Below are 19,930 nucleotides of genomic sequence, written 5' to 3' on the forward strand. Positions count from 1 at the left end.
AGGTGTCTCTCCCATGTGGGTGGCAGGAGCCCAAGTGAAACATCTTCTGCTGTTTTTCCCAGGCAGGGAGCTGCACTGGAAGTGGAGCAGCCAGGAAACAGACTGGTGCCATATGGGATGCCTGTTGCAGGGGAACAGGCGGAGCCAGAGGTACCGGTAGTTCAGGAAGGGACCCACGCGGCAGCCCACTGCACAGATGCTGGCTGAGAGTAGGCTAAAAGTCAGGACTGGGTGTTTGGTGCAGCGGTTAAGACGCCAGTTGGGACCCCTGCATCCCATATAGAAATGTCTGTGTTCCGATGCTAGGGGAGCTGGATCAGACACTGAGCAACTGAGACAGCAACCGGCGCCTATATGGAATGCCGGCGTCACAGTCAGCGGCTTATGCAGTTTTGAATTTATTCAATATTCAAGGAATTGTCCTCAGAGCTCAGGTTGGTCTTACATCATATACACATATGTTAGTATGCTGAATGTTATAAAGAAAGCATATAGTTAGGAAAATAACTTGATGATAACCTAGAATATAGGAAAGGAAATATTTATATAAGATGGCTATATAGATTACTGGTTTGCTAATTTTTAAAAAATAAAGGCAGAGTTACAGAGAAAGAGGGAGAGATAGATAGTAAAAGGGATCTTCCATCCGCTGATTCACTTCCTAAGTGGCCGCAACGGGGCGGGGATGGGGTTGGACCAGGCCTAATCTAGGAATCTGGAACTCCATCCGGGCCTCCTACGTGGTGGGGGCAGGCCCAAGCAGCTGGGGGATCTGCCTTCCCAGGTTCCTTAGCAGGGAGCTGCGTGTGAAGCTGAGCATTGGAACAGCAGGGGGACTGGAGCCAGCAGGCGTTTTATCGCGCAGCGGGCTGCAGATTAGCAGTTTACAGTGCGGTATCAGGTATGAATCTTGGCTCTACTGCTGGCAGACTGTCTCTTGGTTTCCTCATCTGGCAAATATAGGTCTGTCTACCCTAGAGGGTACGGGATTAGATGAGATAATTGCAGCAAGGGAGTAGTGCAGTGCCGGGTATATAGTAAACTCTCAATAAACATAAACTGCTTTCATTGTTTCGTCAGGATGTGAAAGAACAGGGGATGGCACAAAAAAGCATTTTCTGAATAAAGTAAAAAGACGTCACTTTCAGGTCAGTTGGGATTGTATCGGACCCCCAGCGAAAGGTGGAGGGGATCAAATGACGTAGATCGCCTTAGCAACAGGCCCCCAAAGAAGGTGAATTTCTGTAGCCAATAGAAATCTGCACTGTGGAGGAGGTAGCCAATGGTTAACGGAAAGAGGAAGAGGGAGGACGCGCCAATTCTCTGGCTCGAGCCTCGGCCCAACAAAATGGCGGCGGCGGCGGCGGCGCTTTGTTTCCGCGGCTCCTGCAGCGGTGGCTGTGGTATCGGCCTTTGAGCTGTGGGGAGGATCCAGCACCAGCTACAGTGACTACTAAGGCTCAGGTCATTTCTATCGTAACGGTGCGGTGAGGAGCGCAGAGCGGCGCCCAGCAGTCACAGAAACGTACGCGGCTCTCAAGCGAAAACATGACCGCTGAGCCCATGAGGTAAAACGCAACCCCTTCTCACGGGCCCTAGCGGGTCGGGCCTGGGTACTTTTGGAGTCGGGTGCCTGGGAAGGTTTTCGCTGGGTAGGTTACGCCAGTGCGTTGCTCAGCAGAGACAGGTATCTTTTTCCCTGGAGGTGAGAGGGTTTCGGCTAAAGGCTCTTACCGGAGGTGGGGGTGGGGTGGGGGTGGGGGTGGGGGTGGGAGTGGGGGGGCGCGGCCTGGGGTGTTGGGCGATTCCTCCAACCGCCCCACGGCAGTGAAGCCTGGTTGGCCTCCTCTGTTTGGTTTTTGATGCCTGTGGGATTGAGACCCCCGAGATCGAGGTCGGAGGCGGTCTTTGGTATTCCGGTAATTCTTCCTAATCTTTGGGCCTAGAAACTGCGTGGGGAAGAAGCGGGGCGGGGGGGGCGGTGGAGGTTGAGAAGAGGGGGGAGGGGCGGGCAGTCGGGAGGATGTGAGATCCTGGGACGACTTAGTGGCGTTGAGATCGCTGGAGACGGGAAGTACCCGGGCTCTGCGGGATTTTATTTTTTCCCCCTGCAGTCCGTGCAGATGAGGCTTTCCTTTTTGCGGTGAGTGGGAGGCGGGGGAGTGCGGGGGGTTATCACCAGGTATTTCGATTCCATCTCTACTCCGGATTGTGAAGGGTAGTCTTGGATTTATTTTCGGCGAGGGTTTACTAACTCTCAGGGTTTTGCTTCCCGAGGGACCCGGGTAGAGTACTTTTTGTTAAGTCTAGCTTTCGTGGGACCTCAAATGTTACCCCACTTTCTGGATTTCCACTAGAAGCAATGAGACCCTGCATTTATTTATTCCATGAAGGATAGGGAGGGAGTAGGTTAACGTGACTTGATGCGAAGTAAGATTTATTGCGAGGGTAGCTGTGCCTGGCAGGCCGCCTTTACCAATTAAGCACGTTTATTTGGTTGTGTTTTTCCCGTGTGTTTTTGATTTACCTCTTGACAGCGTCTGAAAATTTGGGTAGTTAATAGGAAATGTATAGCACTTTCACGCAGGTGGCCGGTTTGGTTTCAGGAAGTTTGACATTTTGATTTTTCATCCCACGACTTGAATTAACTAATTTTTCTACTCTGAAATGCATCCTTGGCGCCCAGTGGCAACATAAAATCACAGGGAGCATGTTATCAGAATTGCATTTACAGTTGGCAGGATATGCCTTTGAATAGCTATTAGGATAGTATAGATTTTGAGGAGTGTAGCTAGAGGATGAGCCTATGATACTTATTATGCCTCTTTTTCTGTTTTAATAAGCAGCAGATAGATGCTGTATTCTTTACCTTGGGGAAAAATGTGCTTTAGTTCTTAGTTTATAGATTTCTGGTTGTTTAAAGATTGTGGCCTTGATTTCTGAATTGTATTAATTGGCTCAAGTACAACATATCTTTATGGGTTTTGGGCTTGCAAGAGGTACACAGTACAACTTGTTGGCTGGTATTATCAGGCACTCATGTTCATATTCATGAATGGTGTATCTGATAGTTAAATGTGATGTCTAGATTTATAAGTCTCACAGGGGCTACCCTTAAAATCATAGGTTAAAGTTGGATTTTTCTTCCTTTCCTTAGGGAGTATAGAATTTTTTAATACAATAATTCATTTTATACCAGGATCAGTTTTTCACTGGCCTTGAATTTTTATAAATCTTGGTGGAAAGAGTAATGATGATAATTAAAAGTTGAGTTTTTATTTCTGTCCTTTATCTGTGTAGTCTTGATTAGTTCTAAACTGCCCTATGGGGTATGTTTGTATTTTCCTCCCCACTTGTAAAATAAGGAAAACTATGAGGCAGGGAAGTCAATGAACTTGACCAAAGTTATACAGCTTGTAATTAATTGGTGGAGCTGGAACTCTACAGCTTATGTTTTTAACCCTGAGGCATTAATGCCTCATTGAGTTGCCAGGTCTAACCTGATTGTGACCATTTTAATTGAGTTCAAACATTACAATGGGAGAAGTTTGAGTGGTTCTGGGATTTTGTAGCTATTTATAAACTACTATGTAGTGATAACAGAAATGCTTAATTCCAGGAAATAAATATATATAGATTTAGGGAATTAATTAAAAAGTGTGAGACCCCTGTTTGTTTACTGTGAAAGCGCTCCAGGTGGGTGGTAAGAAGAACTGTCTCAGGCTGAAGCATCATTTGTCTCCCAACCCATAATCATAGTTAAAGGAGATTCTGACAGGTAATGTTTGAGTTGAACCTACAATGCTACATCATGCTTAATTCTCTTTTTCATATAAAAAATGTTCTAGGATTCTGTGGTTGAAAAATAGTCAAAAGGCAAGAGAGAAGAAAGTAAACCAATGACCTGGCTAAGTCATACATAGACTAATCAGTGGCTCAGTCGTCAAAGGTTTTTGTTGTTTTCAAAAGGTTTTTTTTTATTTTTTGTGGTCGTTGTTGATTGGTTGTTTTGTTCTAAAAAAAAGGGTGGCATGTTTCTTCAAGTTTTGACTTTATGAAGCATGAGCATCTGATTGCCTGAGAAACTGTTTTCAGGTCTTGGTACAGGGAGATTAAATGGAATTTATGATTCTAATCCTTATGGCAACTGATTACTTGAAAGCTGTATAACATGATGGTAGTCTTAAATTTAAAAAGACGTTGTTTAAATTGAGAGATGTTGAATATATTAGGAAGTGTCTGTTAAGGTGGTAGTTAACAAGCAGTTGCATAGTAACCTACTTTTTGAAATATGTTATTTGTGAAATATTTGCATCTCTACTATATGAACAGCATTTAGCCAGGCCTGTGGAGGGGGAGGTGAGGTAAATGTTATTAAGTTTTTAAAGCATTTAAATACCAATTGTTTGATTATGTAATGGGTTAGGGTGACATTTGTGACTAATTTTTACCTAATTTTATTTATCTGGGAGGCAGAGAGAAACAGCAAGAATGTGAGTGTATATTCCCCCATCCAGTGGTTCATTCTCCCAATGCTGGCAATAGCCAGGCCAGGCTGAAACTGGGAACCAAATCCAAGTTTTCCCATATGGGTAAGCAGGGCTGCCTCCCAGGGTGTGCATTAGCAGGAAGCTGGAATTGGGAATGAATTCAGGACTGGAACTCAGGTACTCCTGGGTGGGAAGTGGGTGTGTCAGGAGATGTCTTAACCCCTAGGCCAAACACCTGCCTCTGTGACATTAATTTTGATCAGGCCAGTTCTTACTATTTGCAACCCTTGATATAGCTGGCATGGCTTTCAGTTACATATTGCACTTTTAGAGGTAAGATAGATGGAGTGCTTAAAAAAATTTCATATTTATATGGATTACAGGTGTGTGAAATAGTATTTTCTAAGAAATTGTATATGTATGTATTTCACTTTTTAAAAATGATTTATTTACTTGAAAGGCAGCAACAGAGAGAGGGAGAGACAGATGTTTCATCCACTGCTTCACTTCCCAAATGACCACCATGACTAGAGCTGGGCCAGGTTGAAAAACAGGAGCCAGGAACTCCATCAGGGTCTCCCACAGCGGGTGGCAGGGGCCCAAGTATTTGGGCCATCTTTTGTTGCCTTCCCAGGCACCTTAGCTAGGAGCTGAATTGGAAGAGCTGTAGCACTCTGATATGGGATGCCAGCGTCTCCTGTGGTGGCTTAACCTGCACAACAATGGCCTCCCACTTTTGGAGTGTAAATGACTGAGTCACTGGATACAGGCAATCCTTCAATTGGATACTTTCTCCCAGACCCTGTTTTCTAGGACATTTTTAAAGTGGTTTAAACCAGTGAAAAAGATGCATAGATTTTCATTTGGGAATGTTGAATATAGCAGGATAGTAAAAGAAATGTCTTTCTGTACCTGTATCTAATGTTTGTTTTATCAGCTTGAGCTGACATGTGTTAACTTTCATTTCTCCATCTCTAAAATGGGAGTTAGTTTAACAGCTGTTGATAAAGCCTGTAGGTATTCTGGGGAGGTAAAATGCTTATAACAGTGGTTTTTAAAAGATAGTATGATTAAGTTCTTTGGGGTCCTCATTAGTTTTTAACAATATGAGAGGTTCTAAGACTAAAGAATTTGAGAACTGCTGAACTAAAAGGAATGAACACTAAGTTGTGAGCCAAACCTGGGATTTCTAGTTACAGCTCTGTTGCATAACTGATTGTACATATTATCTTGGACAAATAATTTATCCTTTCCTGGCCTCTGCTTTGTTATTTGCAGATGAACTTGTACTAGATGTTCTATAAAGTTATTTTTTTTTAAGACACATAAAAAAATTAGCTGAAAGAGAGAAAGAGCTTCTGTCCAGGGGTTTGCTTCTCAAATAACCACATCAGCCAGGGTAGGGCTAGGCCAAAGCCAGGAGCTGAGAACTTAATCCTGGTCTCCCACATGGGTGACAGGGACCCAGTCACCTGAACTGTGACCTGCTGCCACCCAAGGTGGGCTTCGGTAGAAAGCTGGATCAGAAGGATCAGAAGGAAAGCCAGGACTTGAACCCAGGGTCTCTTAAATGGGATACAGGTATCCAAGGTGTGGCGTTAACCACTGTGCCAAACTTTTTTTTTTTTTTAATTTTGACAGGTAGAGTCATAGACAGAGAGAGAGAGAGAGAAAGGTCTTCCTTCCGTTGGTTCACTCCCCAAATGGCCGCTACGGCTGGCGCTGCGCCAATCCGAAGCCAGGAGCCAGGTGCTTCTTCCTGGTCTCCTATGTGGATGCAGGAGCCCAAACACTTGGGCCATCCTCCACTGTCCTCCTGGGCCACAGCAAAGAGCTGGACTGGAAGAGGAGCAACCAGGACTAGAACCTGGCGCCCATATGGGATGCTGGCGCTGCAGGTGGAGGATTAACCAAGTGAGCCATGGCGCTGGCTCTGTGTCAAATATTTTTCACTTCTACGAAGTAATTTTTAAAAAATAATTGTACTTATCTGAGTGTTTAATTTTTTGTTATAGTTTCCTTTCGGGGGCTTGGGAGAAGGGTAATTATGAGGGAAAGTTTCCTTTTTTAACATTTATTTTCATTTTATTTGAAAGAGGGAGTGTCTTTCATTCACTGGTTCTATACCTAAATGCCTGCAACAGCCACGGTTGAGCCAGGCTGAAGCCAGGAGCCTGGAACTCTATTTAGATCTTCCATGTGGATGGCAGAGACACACAAGTACTTGAGCCACTATCTGCTGCCTCCAAGGATATACATTAGTAAGCAGCTGAATCAAAAGCAGAGGAGCTGGGAGTCAAACCAGACACTCTGGCAGTGGTATGTGGGCATACCAAGTGGTGACTTAATTAGTATACCAAAAGCCCACCCCTTATTATTTTTTATTTATTTCAGAGGCAGGAGAACTTCTTTTTCTGGTTTACTCCCCAAATGCCTACAATGGCTAAGGCTAGACTGGTATTGAAGCTGGATACTCAATCCAGCTTTCCCCTGCATGGGTGGAAGGAACTCAGTTTCTTCAGTTATCACCATTGTCTCCCAGAGTTTGCATTAGTGGGATGCTTGACGTAAGAGCCAGAGCCAGGAGTGCAGCTTGGGCACTCTGATATAGAACCTGGGTGTCTTTAACAGCTATGCCAGATGCTTGCCCCAGGAAAGTTTCTTTATTGAATGTATGAACATCTTTTATTTACTATAAACTTATTTGGTTAGAGTGCAGATGTTTGTTGCTAATGTCATGATATCCTGAACAAATACTTGTGCAAACATTTATGGAGAAGTAAAAATATTTTTGCTGGATATCTAAAATTATCGTGGCTCCGGATATGTTCTGTTTTGAAAGATTACTATGTCTAGTGTATTTCTTTTATGACTATTGATGATACTTTTTACTTATTTATTTAAAGATTTATTTTATTTATTTGAAAGAGTTACAGGGAGAGGTAGAGACAGACAGAGGTCTTCTATCTGCTGGTTCACTCCCCAGATGGCCGCAATGGCCGGAGCTCGCCCATCTGAAGCCAGGAGCTTCTTACGGGTCTCCCATGCGGGTCCAGGGGCCCAAGGACTTGGACCATCTCCTACTGCTCTCCCAGGCCATAGCAGAGAGCTGGATTGGAAGTGGAGCAGCCAGGACTCAAACTGGCACCCATATGGGATGCCGACACTGCAAGCTGTGGCTTTACTTGCTACGCCACAGTGCCAGCCCTGCTAATTGCTCTTTTTCTTCTGGGAAAAGATTGTTTCAATTTTGCATGGTAGCCACTATTTTCAGATTCTGTCTTTGAGACTTTTGATGGTTTGAAGTAGCCATTCCTAGTGTCCAGCTCACTTATTAACTGTTCCACATGATATTTGCTTTAAAAATTATTGGTATAGAAAAAGTGTCTACAGGTGTATATCCTACCTTCTGTATTTTGGGGGAATGTTTTGTTAGTTTATCCAGTACTAGTGATCAAGTACGGGCAAGGCACTGCACTGAGCTAGGTTATGCAAAGGATAATAAAACAGAATTCTTGCCTCTTTAAGACTTTCTTAGCAGTGCTGATATGGAAATATGTTGGTTTGTACTAGGGGTCAGGAATGAAGGAAAGCTTAATTTTGAGGATTTATAGGACAGTTTCACAGAGGAGATGGTATTTGTACTTAGTCTTGAATAAATTAGCAGTTAAAGGTTGGCGTGAGAGGTAGATCAGCATTTGGGCCATCGTCCACTGCCTTCCCAGTCCACAGCAGAGAGCTGGACTGGAAGAGGAGTAGCTGGGACTAGGGATCAGGTCAGTGGGATTAGTATGGATAAAGATTAGTTTTATGGGGGTGAGCGTTTGGTGCAGATTAGGATGCTACTATGGACACCTGCATCCCATATCAGAGTGCCTGAGTTTGAGTCCTGGCTTTGCTTCCTGCTAATTTGTACTGTGGGAGGTAGCAGGTGGTGGATGACTCAAGTGGTTGGGTTCCTGCCACTCTTACAGGAGACCTGTATGGAGTTCTTGTCTCCTCACTTCAGCCTAGTTTAACCTTGATTGTTGTAGGCATTTAGTGAGTTAACCAGCAGGTTGAAGATCTCTGTTCTCCTGCCTCTGTGGCTTTCAAATAAATAAAAATAGATTTTGAAAGTTTTTAAAGAGATTAGTCTTATTTTCTACATAGCAAAGGAAAGAAGATATGAACAAATAGTTTTGGAGCAGGCTATAAAGTAGTAACTGTTGCCTGAGATAAAAAAATAAGTTGATGTGGGAGTTCAGAGCAGAAAGACGTTTTGTTTTACTTTACTTGAGAGTGATAGATCTAGCTCCCATCCACTGGTTCATTCTCCACATTCCTGTAATGGCTGGAGGCTGGGCCAGGAGCCAATGCCTGGAGCCAGGACCTCAATCCAGGTCTCCCACATGGATGACAGGGATACAACTAGAACCATCACCACTTCCTCCCGTGGTCCACATTAGCAGGAAGCTGGAATCAGGAGCTCCAGCCTAGAATTGAATCTTATGTATTCTGATATGGGATGTAGGCATCCTAACTGGTGTCATAACCTCTAGGCCAAACACCCACACCAGAAAGCTATTTATAATGGGGACTAAGGAAGATTTATAGAGAGATAGCATTTGAATCTGACCCTTGGGAGATGGGTATAATTTTGACAAAGAAGACTACAGTAGAATTCCAGTTGTGTGGAATACCAGCTTGCAGAAAGGAATGTTGTGTATGTTAACGTTTTCTATTTGGAAGAAGGTCAATTTAGAATTTTTAAATTAACTCTTGGACACATATTATATAACTATTCATGCATTTTTAAGATTTATTTATTTGAAAGGCAGAGAGTTATAGAGAGGTAGAGGCAGAGAGGGGGGGGAGGGAGAGAGAGAGAGAAGGAGAAGTTTTCTATCTGCTGGTTTATTCCCCAAATGGCCAAATGGCCGGCGCTGGGCCGATCCGAAGGCAGGAGCTCCTCCAGGTCTCCCATGCGGGTGCAGGGGCCCAAGGACTTAGGCCATCTGCCACTGCTTTTCCAGGCCATAGCAGAGAGCTGGATTGGAAGTGGAGCAGCCAGGACTTGAACTGGTGCCCATATGGGATGCCAGCACTGTAGGCACTGTGGTCGGCAGCTTAACTTGCTATGCTACAGTGCCAACCCCTATCATGCATTTTTAATTTTATTTATTTATTTATTTATTTATTTATTTTTATTTGACAGGTAGAGTTATAGACAGACAGAGAGACAGAGAGGAAGGTCTTCCTTCCGTTGGTTTACTCCCCAAATGGTCGCCACGGCTGGAGCTGTGCTGATCTGAAGCCGGGAGCCAGGTGCTTCTTCCTGGTCTCCCATGTGGGTGCAGGCGCCCAAGCACTTGGGCCATCCTCCACTGCTTTTCCTGGCCACAGCAAAGAGCTGGACTGGAAGAGAAGCAACTGGGACTAGAACCTGGTACCCATATGGGATGCTGGCGCTGCAGGTGGAGGATTAACCAAGTGAGCCACAGCACCGGCCCCAATCATGCATTTTTTATGTTAGCTTTTTTGGTTTCATGATCTTGTAAAAACTACATCTGCCGTTGTGAATGAGTCTGATTTCAATTCAGAACTGTCAAAAGTATTATGTACTTAAAGATTGTGTCAAATTGTATGCAGGTTTTGAATGAGGCATCAAAATCTATCCTTAGTTGTCTTTATTTTGTATATTTGAGATGGTCAGTTAACTTGGATAACATTTGACTTATAAAAATCCAAATTAAAAAATATTTGTTAGTAATACTGGATTATTTTGCTTATTTGGATTTTATTATTTTTGATTTATTTAATAACATGAAGTTAGTGCTTTTACAGTACTTGTTTTGAAAAATGTGCAAGATTGATTTATTAGGGAGCAGTTTTGGCACAAAGCCTGCTTATGAGGAATTTCCTCTGTAGCATCAGGGGTCAGCAAACTATGGCCTACCAACGAGAGGCCTTTTTTGTAATTAAAGTTCTGTTGGAACATACGCAATGCCTGTTTATATTGACTGTGGCTGCTTTTGCAACACAATCCATTTTATATCAGAGACCTGTGGCCCATAAAGCCCAAAATATTTACTGACTCTTTATAGAAAGAGGTGCGTTGAATACAGGAAACTGCACCCTGCTGAACAGAGCTGCATAGAAATATGTGCACACACCTCAAACATCTACCAGCTTCACCACTTGTGTTATAAGCAAGTCATACCCATCTACATCTGTTGTTAAAATTTTCCGTCTGATTTCAGATAACCTTTTTTTCACCACTTCATAATAATTCACAAGCTGCAACCCTTCTGGCGTCCTCTTCCACATGTAAACTTCATCTTTTTCAAGGTAAAGCACCATATTTATGCATTTCTTTTTTTAAATGTTTATTTTCATCTAGAGAGAGAGAGGGTGGAAGAGAGATATCTTCCTTTACTGGTTCAGTCTTCCAAATGACTGTAGCAGCCAGGGCTGGGCCAAGCTGAAGCCTGGAGCCAGGAACTTGATCTGGGTCTCCCACATGGGTGGTAGGAATCCAAGTTCTTGAGCCATCATGTGCTGCCTTTTTGGCTTGTTAGCAGGAAGCGGGAACAAAAGCGGAGTAGCGGGGATTTGAACTGGTGCATCCTAAGTGGCGGCTTTACCCTTTGTCCTACACCACCTGCCCCAGGAATTGTTTTAAGTACTATGTTGATGAGCAAGACAGATGAGGGCACTGCCCCTTGGAGCTTGTATCATAACTTTAACAACTTGTATTACACAATTAGACATCTTGGGTAATTACTCAGTTTTTTCTCTCCTCAAAAAATCATTCTAGTGTTATTTGTTTTTTAAATTAATTTTTAAAAATGTTATTTATGAGAGAAAGAATGATAGTGTGAGAATGAGCATGCACATGTGTCCATGTGCAAGAGAGCACTTTCCCCATCCTCTGGCTTCCTCTTTCAAATGCCCACCATGACTGGGTGTGGGGGGTGTGTTGAACCTGGAGCTAGGAACTCAGTCCAGGTCTTCCTTGTCGGTGGCAGGGACATAATTATTTGAGTCATCACTGGTACCTTCCATCATTTCCATTGATGGAAAGCTGGAATCAAGAGTTAGGTATTGGGGCTGGTTTTATCGTGTAGTGGGTAAAGCTGCTACCTGTAGTGCCGGTATCCCTTATGGGCGCTGGTTTGAGACCCAGCTACTTTCCTATCCAGCTCTCTGCTATGGCTTGGGAAAGTAATAGAAGATGGTCCAGGTGCTTAGACCCCTGCACCCACGTGAGAGACTGGAAAAAGCTCCTTGCTCCGGATCAGCTCCGCGTCAGCCATTGCAGCCATCTGGGGAGCAAACCAGCGGTTGGAAGAACTCTTTCTGCCTTTGCCTCTCTGTAGCTGTCTTTGAGATAAATAAATAAATCTTTAGAAAAAAAGAACTAGGTATTGACCCAGGTACTCTTGTGGGATGTGGACATTCAATCCTAGTTTTTTTTTTTTTTTTTTTTTTTGACAGGCAGAGTGGACAGTTAGAGAGAGAGACAGAGAGAAAGGTCTTCCTTTTGCCGTTGGTTCACCCTCCAATGGCCGCCGCTGCAGCCGGCGCACCGCGCTGATCCTGGCAGGAGCCAGGAGCCAGGTGCTTTTCCTGGTCTCCCATGGGGTGCAGGGCCCAAGCACCTGGGCCATCCTCCACTGCACTCCCTGGCCATAGCAGAGAGCTGGCCTGGAAGAGGGGCAACCGGGACAGAATCCGGCGCCCCAACCGGGACTAGAACCCGGTGTGCCGGCGCCGCAAGGTGGAGGATTAGCCTATTGAGCCACGGCGCCGGCTCAATCCTAGTTTTAACAGTTAGACTAAACGCCCATGGCCTGTTCTAGTATTATTATTATTTTTTTAAAGATTTATTTTATTTATTTGAAAGAGTCACAGAGAGCGGTAGAGACAGAGAGGGAGGTCTTCCATCCGCTGGTTCACTGCCCAGATGGCCGCAACGGCTGGAGCTGCGTCCTGTTTTAGTATCAAGAAAAATATTTTTAAGGGGCTGTTTTTTTGCCATTTTTGAAAGAACATAGGCTGGGACTGGTGCTGTGGTGCAGTGGGTTAAAGCCCTGGCCTGAAGCGCCAGCATTCCGTATGGGCGCCAGTTCCAGTCCCCGCTGCTCCTCTTCCGATCCAGCTCTCTGCCATGGCTTGGGATAGCAGTAGAAGATGGTCTTAAGTCTTGGGCCCCTGCACCCATGTGGGAGACCTGGAAGAAGCTCCTGGCTCCTGGCTTTGGATCAGCGCAGCTCTGGCCATTGCGGCCAACTGGGGAGTGAACCAGCGGATGGAAGACCTTTCTCTATAATTTTGTCTTTCAAATAAATAAAATAAATCTTTAAAAAATAAAAATTAAAAAGAAGAAAGTACATAGGTCAGTTGATTGGTAGTTTGGTAGGAATGTGTGAGCACTTCAAAAATCTGTGGAAGAATGGAGTCAAATGCGTGAGTTTAGTATATGGAAAATGTTGTGAATACAGGTTATGAATAGATTTCAAAATTGTTTTTGTGCAAAAGAAATTCACACTTTTTATTAATTTTTCAAAAATGTATGTTCTTTTTTTTAAAGATTTATTTATTTATTTGAAAGTTACACAGAGAGAGGAGAGGCACAGAGAGAGAGAGAGAGAGAGAGAGGTCTTCCATCCATTGGTTCACTCCCCAGTTAGCTGCAATGACTGGAGCTGCGCCAGGAGCTTCTTCTGGGTCTTCCATGTGGGTGCAGGGGCCCAAGGACTTGGGACATCCTCCACTGCTTTCCCAGCCGCATTAGCAGGGAGCTGGATCGGAAGTGGAGCAGCCGGGACTCGAACCAGTACCCATATGGGATCCCAGCACTGCAGGCAGTGACTTTACCCTCTATACTGCAGCACCGGCCCCTGTTCATTTATTTTAAAGGCGGAGAGACAGAGGAAGACAGGGAGAAATCTTCCACCTGCTATGTGCTCCTCAAATGCTTACAACAGTTGGAGCTGGACTAGGACAAAGCCAGGAGGTCAGAAATCAATCCAGATCCCCCATGTGTGTGACAGGGATTCAAGTACTTGAGCTATCACCTACTGCCTCCCAGGTTGCACATTATTGGGAAACTGGTATTGAAAGCATAGCTGGGATTCAAACCCAGGAACTCTGATAGGGAATGAGGGCATCACAAATAGTATCTTAACCACTCTGCCAAATGCCTACTCCTTAGAATTCTTAAAATTATTATTTATTTTTTAAAAAATTATTTGAAAGACACAGATTGGGGTGAAAGATTCAGAGAGACAGACATAGACACAGGGAGAGGCAGGAAGGGACAGACTGACGCCAAGGGTCTGGAACTCAGTCTGTGGTCTCCCTTGTGGGTGGGTGGCAGGGAACCAAGCACTTAAACCATTAAGTGCTGCGTTCCCAGGTGTACATCAGCAAGAAACAGGAATGATGAGTGGAGTTGTGACTTGAACCTAGGCACTCAAGACAGGGGATGCTGGCGTCCCAAGCAGTAGTCTTAACTGCTGAGCGAAATGGCCACCCCAAACTCAAATTTTTATGTCCATTTTCCCTTGAACTGTTTGATATGCCCTTGTTCTATGAACTGATAATATCCTTTTCAGCACATTTTATGAGGAGGCACATGGCACTTTTGCTTTTATTACATTTTAAAATGTTTTTATTGCTTTTAATACTAAAATTACTAATCAACTCAGACTTTACCATTTAATTTCAAGATTTTAAGTTAGGCTTGGTTTTTTTATAATTGGGGAACCAAATAAAGTGAAACTGCCTCTCATTTTTCATGCTTTTTCCCTTTCCACCTTTCTAAGTTCAAAACCAAACACCTTAATTATGAGTTTTCATTGTGTATTTTGAGTTTCTAGCTAAAAAGGAAATAAGGGTGTATTTTTCATATTATAGTGACTGAATTTCTTATTAAGCATGTGAAAGAATAAATTTCTTTCAAAGGCTGACTGTAGTGCATTCAGTACAGTTTACTGAACATCTTTAATCAGAAGGGAAAATATTTAAGACTACTAAATGACTTTAGAGTTTGTTTCTTTTTAATACTCAACATTATTTTCATTATGATAGGCATTTATTATTTCTCTATGCAAGGCAATTTGTTAACTCCCACATGGGATAAAAAGATGAACCCAGACCAGTTTTCTCCATCATGGGGCTGTTGCAGTGGAGGCTCCTCTGAATTTTAAACAAATTAATATAAACAGAATATGTTGCTTATTATAAGAGAAGTAAAAGAAAAGTAAGTGGAAAAAGGGAAGGAGAATCTGCTTTGAGCTAAGAGTTATGGTAAGATTGGTAAGGAGTGTGTGACTTAGAACTTTGAATGCTATGCTTAAGAATGTGTATTTTATCCTTATATATAAACATGGGAAAACTTTGAGTGTGTTGAGCATGGGGGTGGCATATTTGAGACTATACCATGTATATTGAGCATTATGCCAAACACTGGAAATAATGAGAAAGTAGAATAGTTTTTTTTTTTAACAATAGCTTTTTAGACAAGGATTATACCTCCAACTCTAGTCACCCCCTCCCCAAATAGCACATGCTAAGTACCAATTGAGTGATACAATCTGTTCTAGTAATATAGAAGTTTAGTGTTATATCAGGGGTAGAATAGACTGGGTAAAAGATGGGGTTTCAGGGTGGGTTAAGATGAATTTTGGGTATGCTTTCTTCTCCCTCCCCCATTACAAACATCATAGTAGAAGTTTAAAATAAATTATTTTCTTAAATATTACCAGTCACTTTCTGTGATTTTTATTTAACATCTGGATTCTAAACGTTTTTCTAATATTTCTGGATGGATGCTGAGTTACCTGCCTGAGTTGTTGAAACCAGTGCCATCCCCTCTCCCCCATCTCTGCCCTCTAAAACCCATTAAAATTTTTAGTTTTCTTTTGGAGAAAAAGAAAGCTTCGACTGTACCCTAAAGACCTCCTTCTTACAGCTCTAAAAATAGGAATAAAACTTTACAAAAGAATTTATTTAATTTTGAAAGAGTTAGTGCAGGTGGGGGGAGAGACACAGAAATAATTTTCCATCCACAGCTTTACTTCCCCTATGGCCTCAAATCAATAACCAGCTCTGGGTCAGAACAAAGCCAGGAATTTCATCTGGGTCTCACACATGGGTAGCAGGGGCCAAGCACTTGAGCCATCTTCTGCTGCTTTTCCCAGATAGTAACAGGGATTGGAAGTAGAGCAGGTGCACAGACATGAACTGGTGCCCATGAGGGTGTGGTGTCACAGGCTGCAGCTTTACCTGCTATGCCATAAGCCTGCCCCTTATGTTTGGCTTTTTTGTTTTTTAAAGATTTATTTTATTTATTTGAAAGAGTTAGATGTCTTCCATCCACTGGGTCACTCCCCAAATGGCCACAACAGCTGGAGCTGAGCCCATCTGAAGCCAGGATCCAGGAGCTTCTTCCTGGTCGCCCATATTGGTGGTGCAAGGGCCCAAGGACTTGGACCATCCTCTGCTGTTTTCCCAGGTGTATTAGCAGGGAGCTGGATAGGAAGTGGAGTAGCTGGGATTTGAACTGGTGCTCATGTAGGATGCTGACTCTAAAGGCTGCGGCTTTTTTTTTTTTTTTGGCAGGCAGAGTTAAAAAGTCTTCCTTTTTCTGTTGGTTCACCCCAAAAGGCTGCTACGGCCAGCACACTGCGCTGATCCGAAGCCAGGAGCCGGGTACTTCCTCCTGGTCTCCCATGCGGGTGCAGGGCCCAAGCACTTGGGCCATCCTCCACTGCCTTCCCCGGGCCACAGCAGAGCTGGACTGGAAGAGTAGCAACCGGGACAGAATCCGGCGCCCCGACTGGGACTAGAACCGGTGTGCCTGCCCCGCAGGATTAGCCTAGTGAGCTGCGGTGCCGCCCCACAGGCTGGGGCTTTAACCTTCTGCGCCACAGCGCTGGCCTCTTCAGTTGTATTTTTTTTTTAATTTATCATTGTATTTTTTTATTTTATTTTTAATTTTATTTAATGAATATAAATTTCCAAAGTACAGCTTATGGATTACATTGGCTTCCCCTCCCCAATGACTTCCCTCCCACCCGCAACCCTCCCCTTTCCCTCTCCCTCCCCCCTTCCATTCACATCAAGATCCATTTTTAATTCTCTCTATATACAGAAGATCAGTTTAGCATATATTCAGTAAAGATTTCAACAGTTTGCACCCACATAGAAACACAAAGTGAAAAATACTGTTTGAGTATTAGTTATAGCATTAAATCACAATGTACAGCACATTAAGGACAGAGATCCTACATGAGGAGTAAGTGCACAGTGACTCCTGTTGTTGACTTAACAAATGGACACTCTTGTTTATGGCATCAGTAATCACCCTAGGCTCTTGTCATGAGTTGCCAAGGCTATGGAAGCCTTTGAGTTCACCAACTCTGATCATATTTAGACAAGGTCGTAGTCAAAGTGGAAGTTCTCTCCTCCCTTCAGAGAAAGGTACCTCCTTCTTTGTATTTATCATTGTATTTTAAGGAATTTAAGTGTTTCTAAATTTTTATATAATCTAATTTGAATTCTTGATACTAAAAGACATTAAGTTAAGTTGTACTTACTGCCAGAAATGTTATTGATTGCATCCGGGGAAATAATTTGCATTAATTCTCCAAACTGTTTATTCTTCTCACAGTTTTCTTTAAAAGATTGGAAAAGCAAAATGCAGGGTTCCTTTCCATTTTAACTGAACAGCAGCTCTCTCAAAACATGAAAGGCAACAGGAGACTGAAATTTTACCTTCCCTCAGGGGGTTACAGGAAATGACTCCAAATAAAAACACAGCTATAAAGCACATCTAAAAGTGAAGATGGTCAATCCAGTCTCCAAAGGGACTTTAGAAGATGATTGGTAATATGTTATAGTTCTCTAAATATATTATATTAAACAGAAAAAAAAACCAAGACATATAAAAAGTTTCTGAGGAGTTGAGCCTAGCCGTCAAAACACCCACATTCCACATGAGAGTACCTAGTAGCTTCAGCTCCTGCCACCACACACAGTAAGAGGCAGACAGTAACAGCTCAAGTAATTGGGCTCCTGTCACCCACACCGGAAGCCTGGATTGAGTTCTTCATTCGCAGCTTTGGCCTCAGCCCAGGCCTGACCACCATGGGCATTTGGAGAGTAAATCTGAAGATGGGAGTTTTCCGTCTTTTTCTTGTATATCTTTCAAATGAATGGCTGTATTTTTACACGTGGAGAGACAAGAACATGGACTAAATCCCCACAACACTGCTAAGAATATTGGCATACAAATATCTCTTCTGTCTCTGCTTTCAATGTTGGCCTGGCTTTTGACAGTTTGAGTATATTGTCTCAGTATGGATCTTTTCATGTTTATCCAACTTGGAGTTTTTTTTTTTTTTTTTGACATTTTTGGATTCATATATTTTAAGGAATTCGGCAAGTTTTTTTTTTTTGCCATTATTCTTCAGTACTCATTCTGTTCCTTTTTCCTTCTGTGATTCATTATGCATGTATTGTGTATTGGTGTGCCTGATGATTTTTCACAGGCCTCTCAAACTGTTAATTTTTCTTCATTCTTTTTTGTTTCTGCTTCTTGTAGTGGATAAGTTTAGTGGAGCTATCTTCAAGTTCACTGATTCTTCTCCCTGTTAATATCTTCCATTGAACCCCTTTATAGCAGATTTTTCATTTCCATTACTGTGCTTTTCAGCTCCAAATTATTTGGTTCCTTTTTTTATAATTTTTGTGTTTTTCTTTATTCTTAACTTGATAAGAAATTTTCCTTTAGTTCTTTCTCAATGTTTTTATGATTTATTTTATTTATTTGAAGTGTAGAGTTACAGAGAGAGGGAGGGAGAGAGGGAGGGAGAAGGAGAGAGGAAAGGGAGGGGGAGAGGGAGAGAGGGAGAGAAATTGAGAGATTGAGAGATTGAGATCGGCTGGTTCACTCCCCAAATGGCTGCAGTGGCCTGGGCTGTGCCTGGTTGAAGCCAGCAACCAGGAGTTGCACCTGGATCCTCCCACATGGGTGCAGGGGCCCAAGGACTTGGGACACCTTCTGCTGCCCTCCCAGGCACATTAGCTAGCAGGGAGCTGGATCGGAAGTGGTGCAGCTAAGGCTCGAACCAGTGCCCAGATGGGATGTTGGTGCTTAACCTGCTTCAGCGGCTTAATGCACTGAGCCACAATGCTGACCCCTCAATGATTTTCTTTAGTTCTCTGATCGTATTTAAATTCCTTGCTTAGTAATTGTGTGTCTTAGCTTCCTTAAGGACAGTTGTTAATTTCTTTTTTCTTGTGGACGGCCATACTTTCTTATTTCTTTGCATGCTCACAATTTTCTGTTGAAATAAAACATTTTGAATATTGTAATGTGTGGTAGTACTGGAAATTAAGTTTTCTCTCCTCTTCAGAGTTGGTTGCTGCTTGTTGCTGGTTGTGGATTATAGGTTTTTTAAAGTTTCATTTTTATGTGTTTGAAAGAGTGAGCAGGGGGAGAATGAGCAGGGGGGAATTGATACTCCATCTGCTGGTTTATTCCACAAATACCTGCAACAGTTGGGGCCTGGGCAAGGCTGAAGTCAAGAGCCAGGAACTCTGTCTTTGTCTCCCACATGGGTGCTAGGGGCTCAGATATCTGACTTATCAGCTGCTGCCTCCCAGGATGTGCAGTAGTAAGAAATAGGATCTGAAGCAGAGGCTTCAGATATGGAATGTGCTTTTGATATGAGTGTGCGTGTCCCAAGCAGCAGATTAACTGCTGTAGCAGAATGTTCCCTCTTTAGTTTTTACTTAAGTAAATTTCTAAATTATGGTAAAGACTGTATTCTTTGTCCTGAAGTGTTCTAGTAGCGTATTGATCTGCTTGTGATTTGATAGAGATTTCCCTAAATGCCTAGATCTTTGCAGATTGGTTCAGTGTTGGGGAATGTCTGAGTTTTTAGTCTCTTAAAAACTTTTTTTAGCTTTCACTTCTTAATTACACAAAAGCTAAAGGTCAGCCAGAAGATTAAGGTTATGGCCTTGTCATGTCTTTTCTTTATTTTTTTTTTGTCATGTCTTTTCTGAGCATACATTCACCCCTGGGCATATTCGTGGTGTTCCAGTTCCCTGTTTTATGCTAGAGCCTTCCAGAGCCGTCCTTCTATTTATCTCTTTCCAAAGCCTTTTCCATTCCTGCTTTTTTAGTTTGTTGACTGTTGTACCTGTCATCTCTAACCCCAGGTGTCCATGGCTAGTATATTTTGCCTTTTAATGTTTTGGTAAAACCCTTTCTTTCATTGGAACTGCCCCCCTCCTGCCTTGAGAAAGTTCAGAGATGTGATTAAAAAGCAAGCCCCTGGGGCCAGTGCTGTGACTGGCCTAACCGATTAAGCCACCACCTACAGTGCTGGTATCCTATATGGACGCTGGTTCGAGACCTGGCTGCTCCACTTCCAATCCAG

General features: G+C 43.1%; 1 protein-coding gene across 39 annotated transcripts in view; it reads left to right on the forward strand.

Moving 5' to 3' along the window:
• The first annotated feature begins 740 nt into the window (after positions 1-740).
• Positions 741-19,930, forward strand: part of ATRX (ATRX chromatin remodeler) — a 201,839-nt gene continuing 182,649 nt past the window's right edge. For 23 of the 39 annotated variants that reach the window (XR_011385580.2, XR_011385579.2, XR_016228266.1 and 20 more), the window contains exon 1: positions 1,331-1,568. Coding sequence is in view for 18 of the 39 variants with exons in the window: in XM_051827346.3 (XP_051683306.1) it covers positions 1,549-1,568 (20 nt within the window). In the remaining 21 variants the exon portion in view is untranslated. Of the gene's footprint in view, positions 902-1,330; positions 1,569-1,766; positions 1,920-2,035; positions 2,144-10,732; positions 10,821-19,930 lie in introns of those variants that run through there. The other 16 variants (XM_051827353.3, XM_070067083.2, XM_070067079.2 and 13 more) reach the window with 7 other exon arrangements.

This window comes from Oryctolagus cuniculus, chromosome X (assembly GCF_051225735.1).
Source record: "Oryctolagus cuniculus isolate XC-2025 breed Fujian yellow rabbit chromosome X, ASM5122573v1, whole genome shotgun sequence".
In the NCBI taxonomy this organism is placed as follows: Eukaryota; Metazoa; Chordata; class Mammalia; order Lagomorpha; family Leporidae; genus Oryctolagus; species Oryctolagus cuniculus.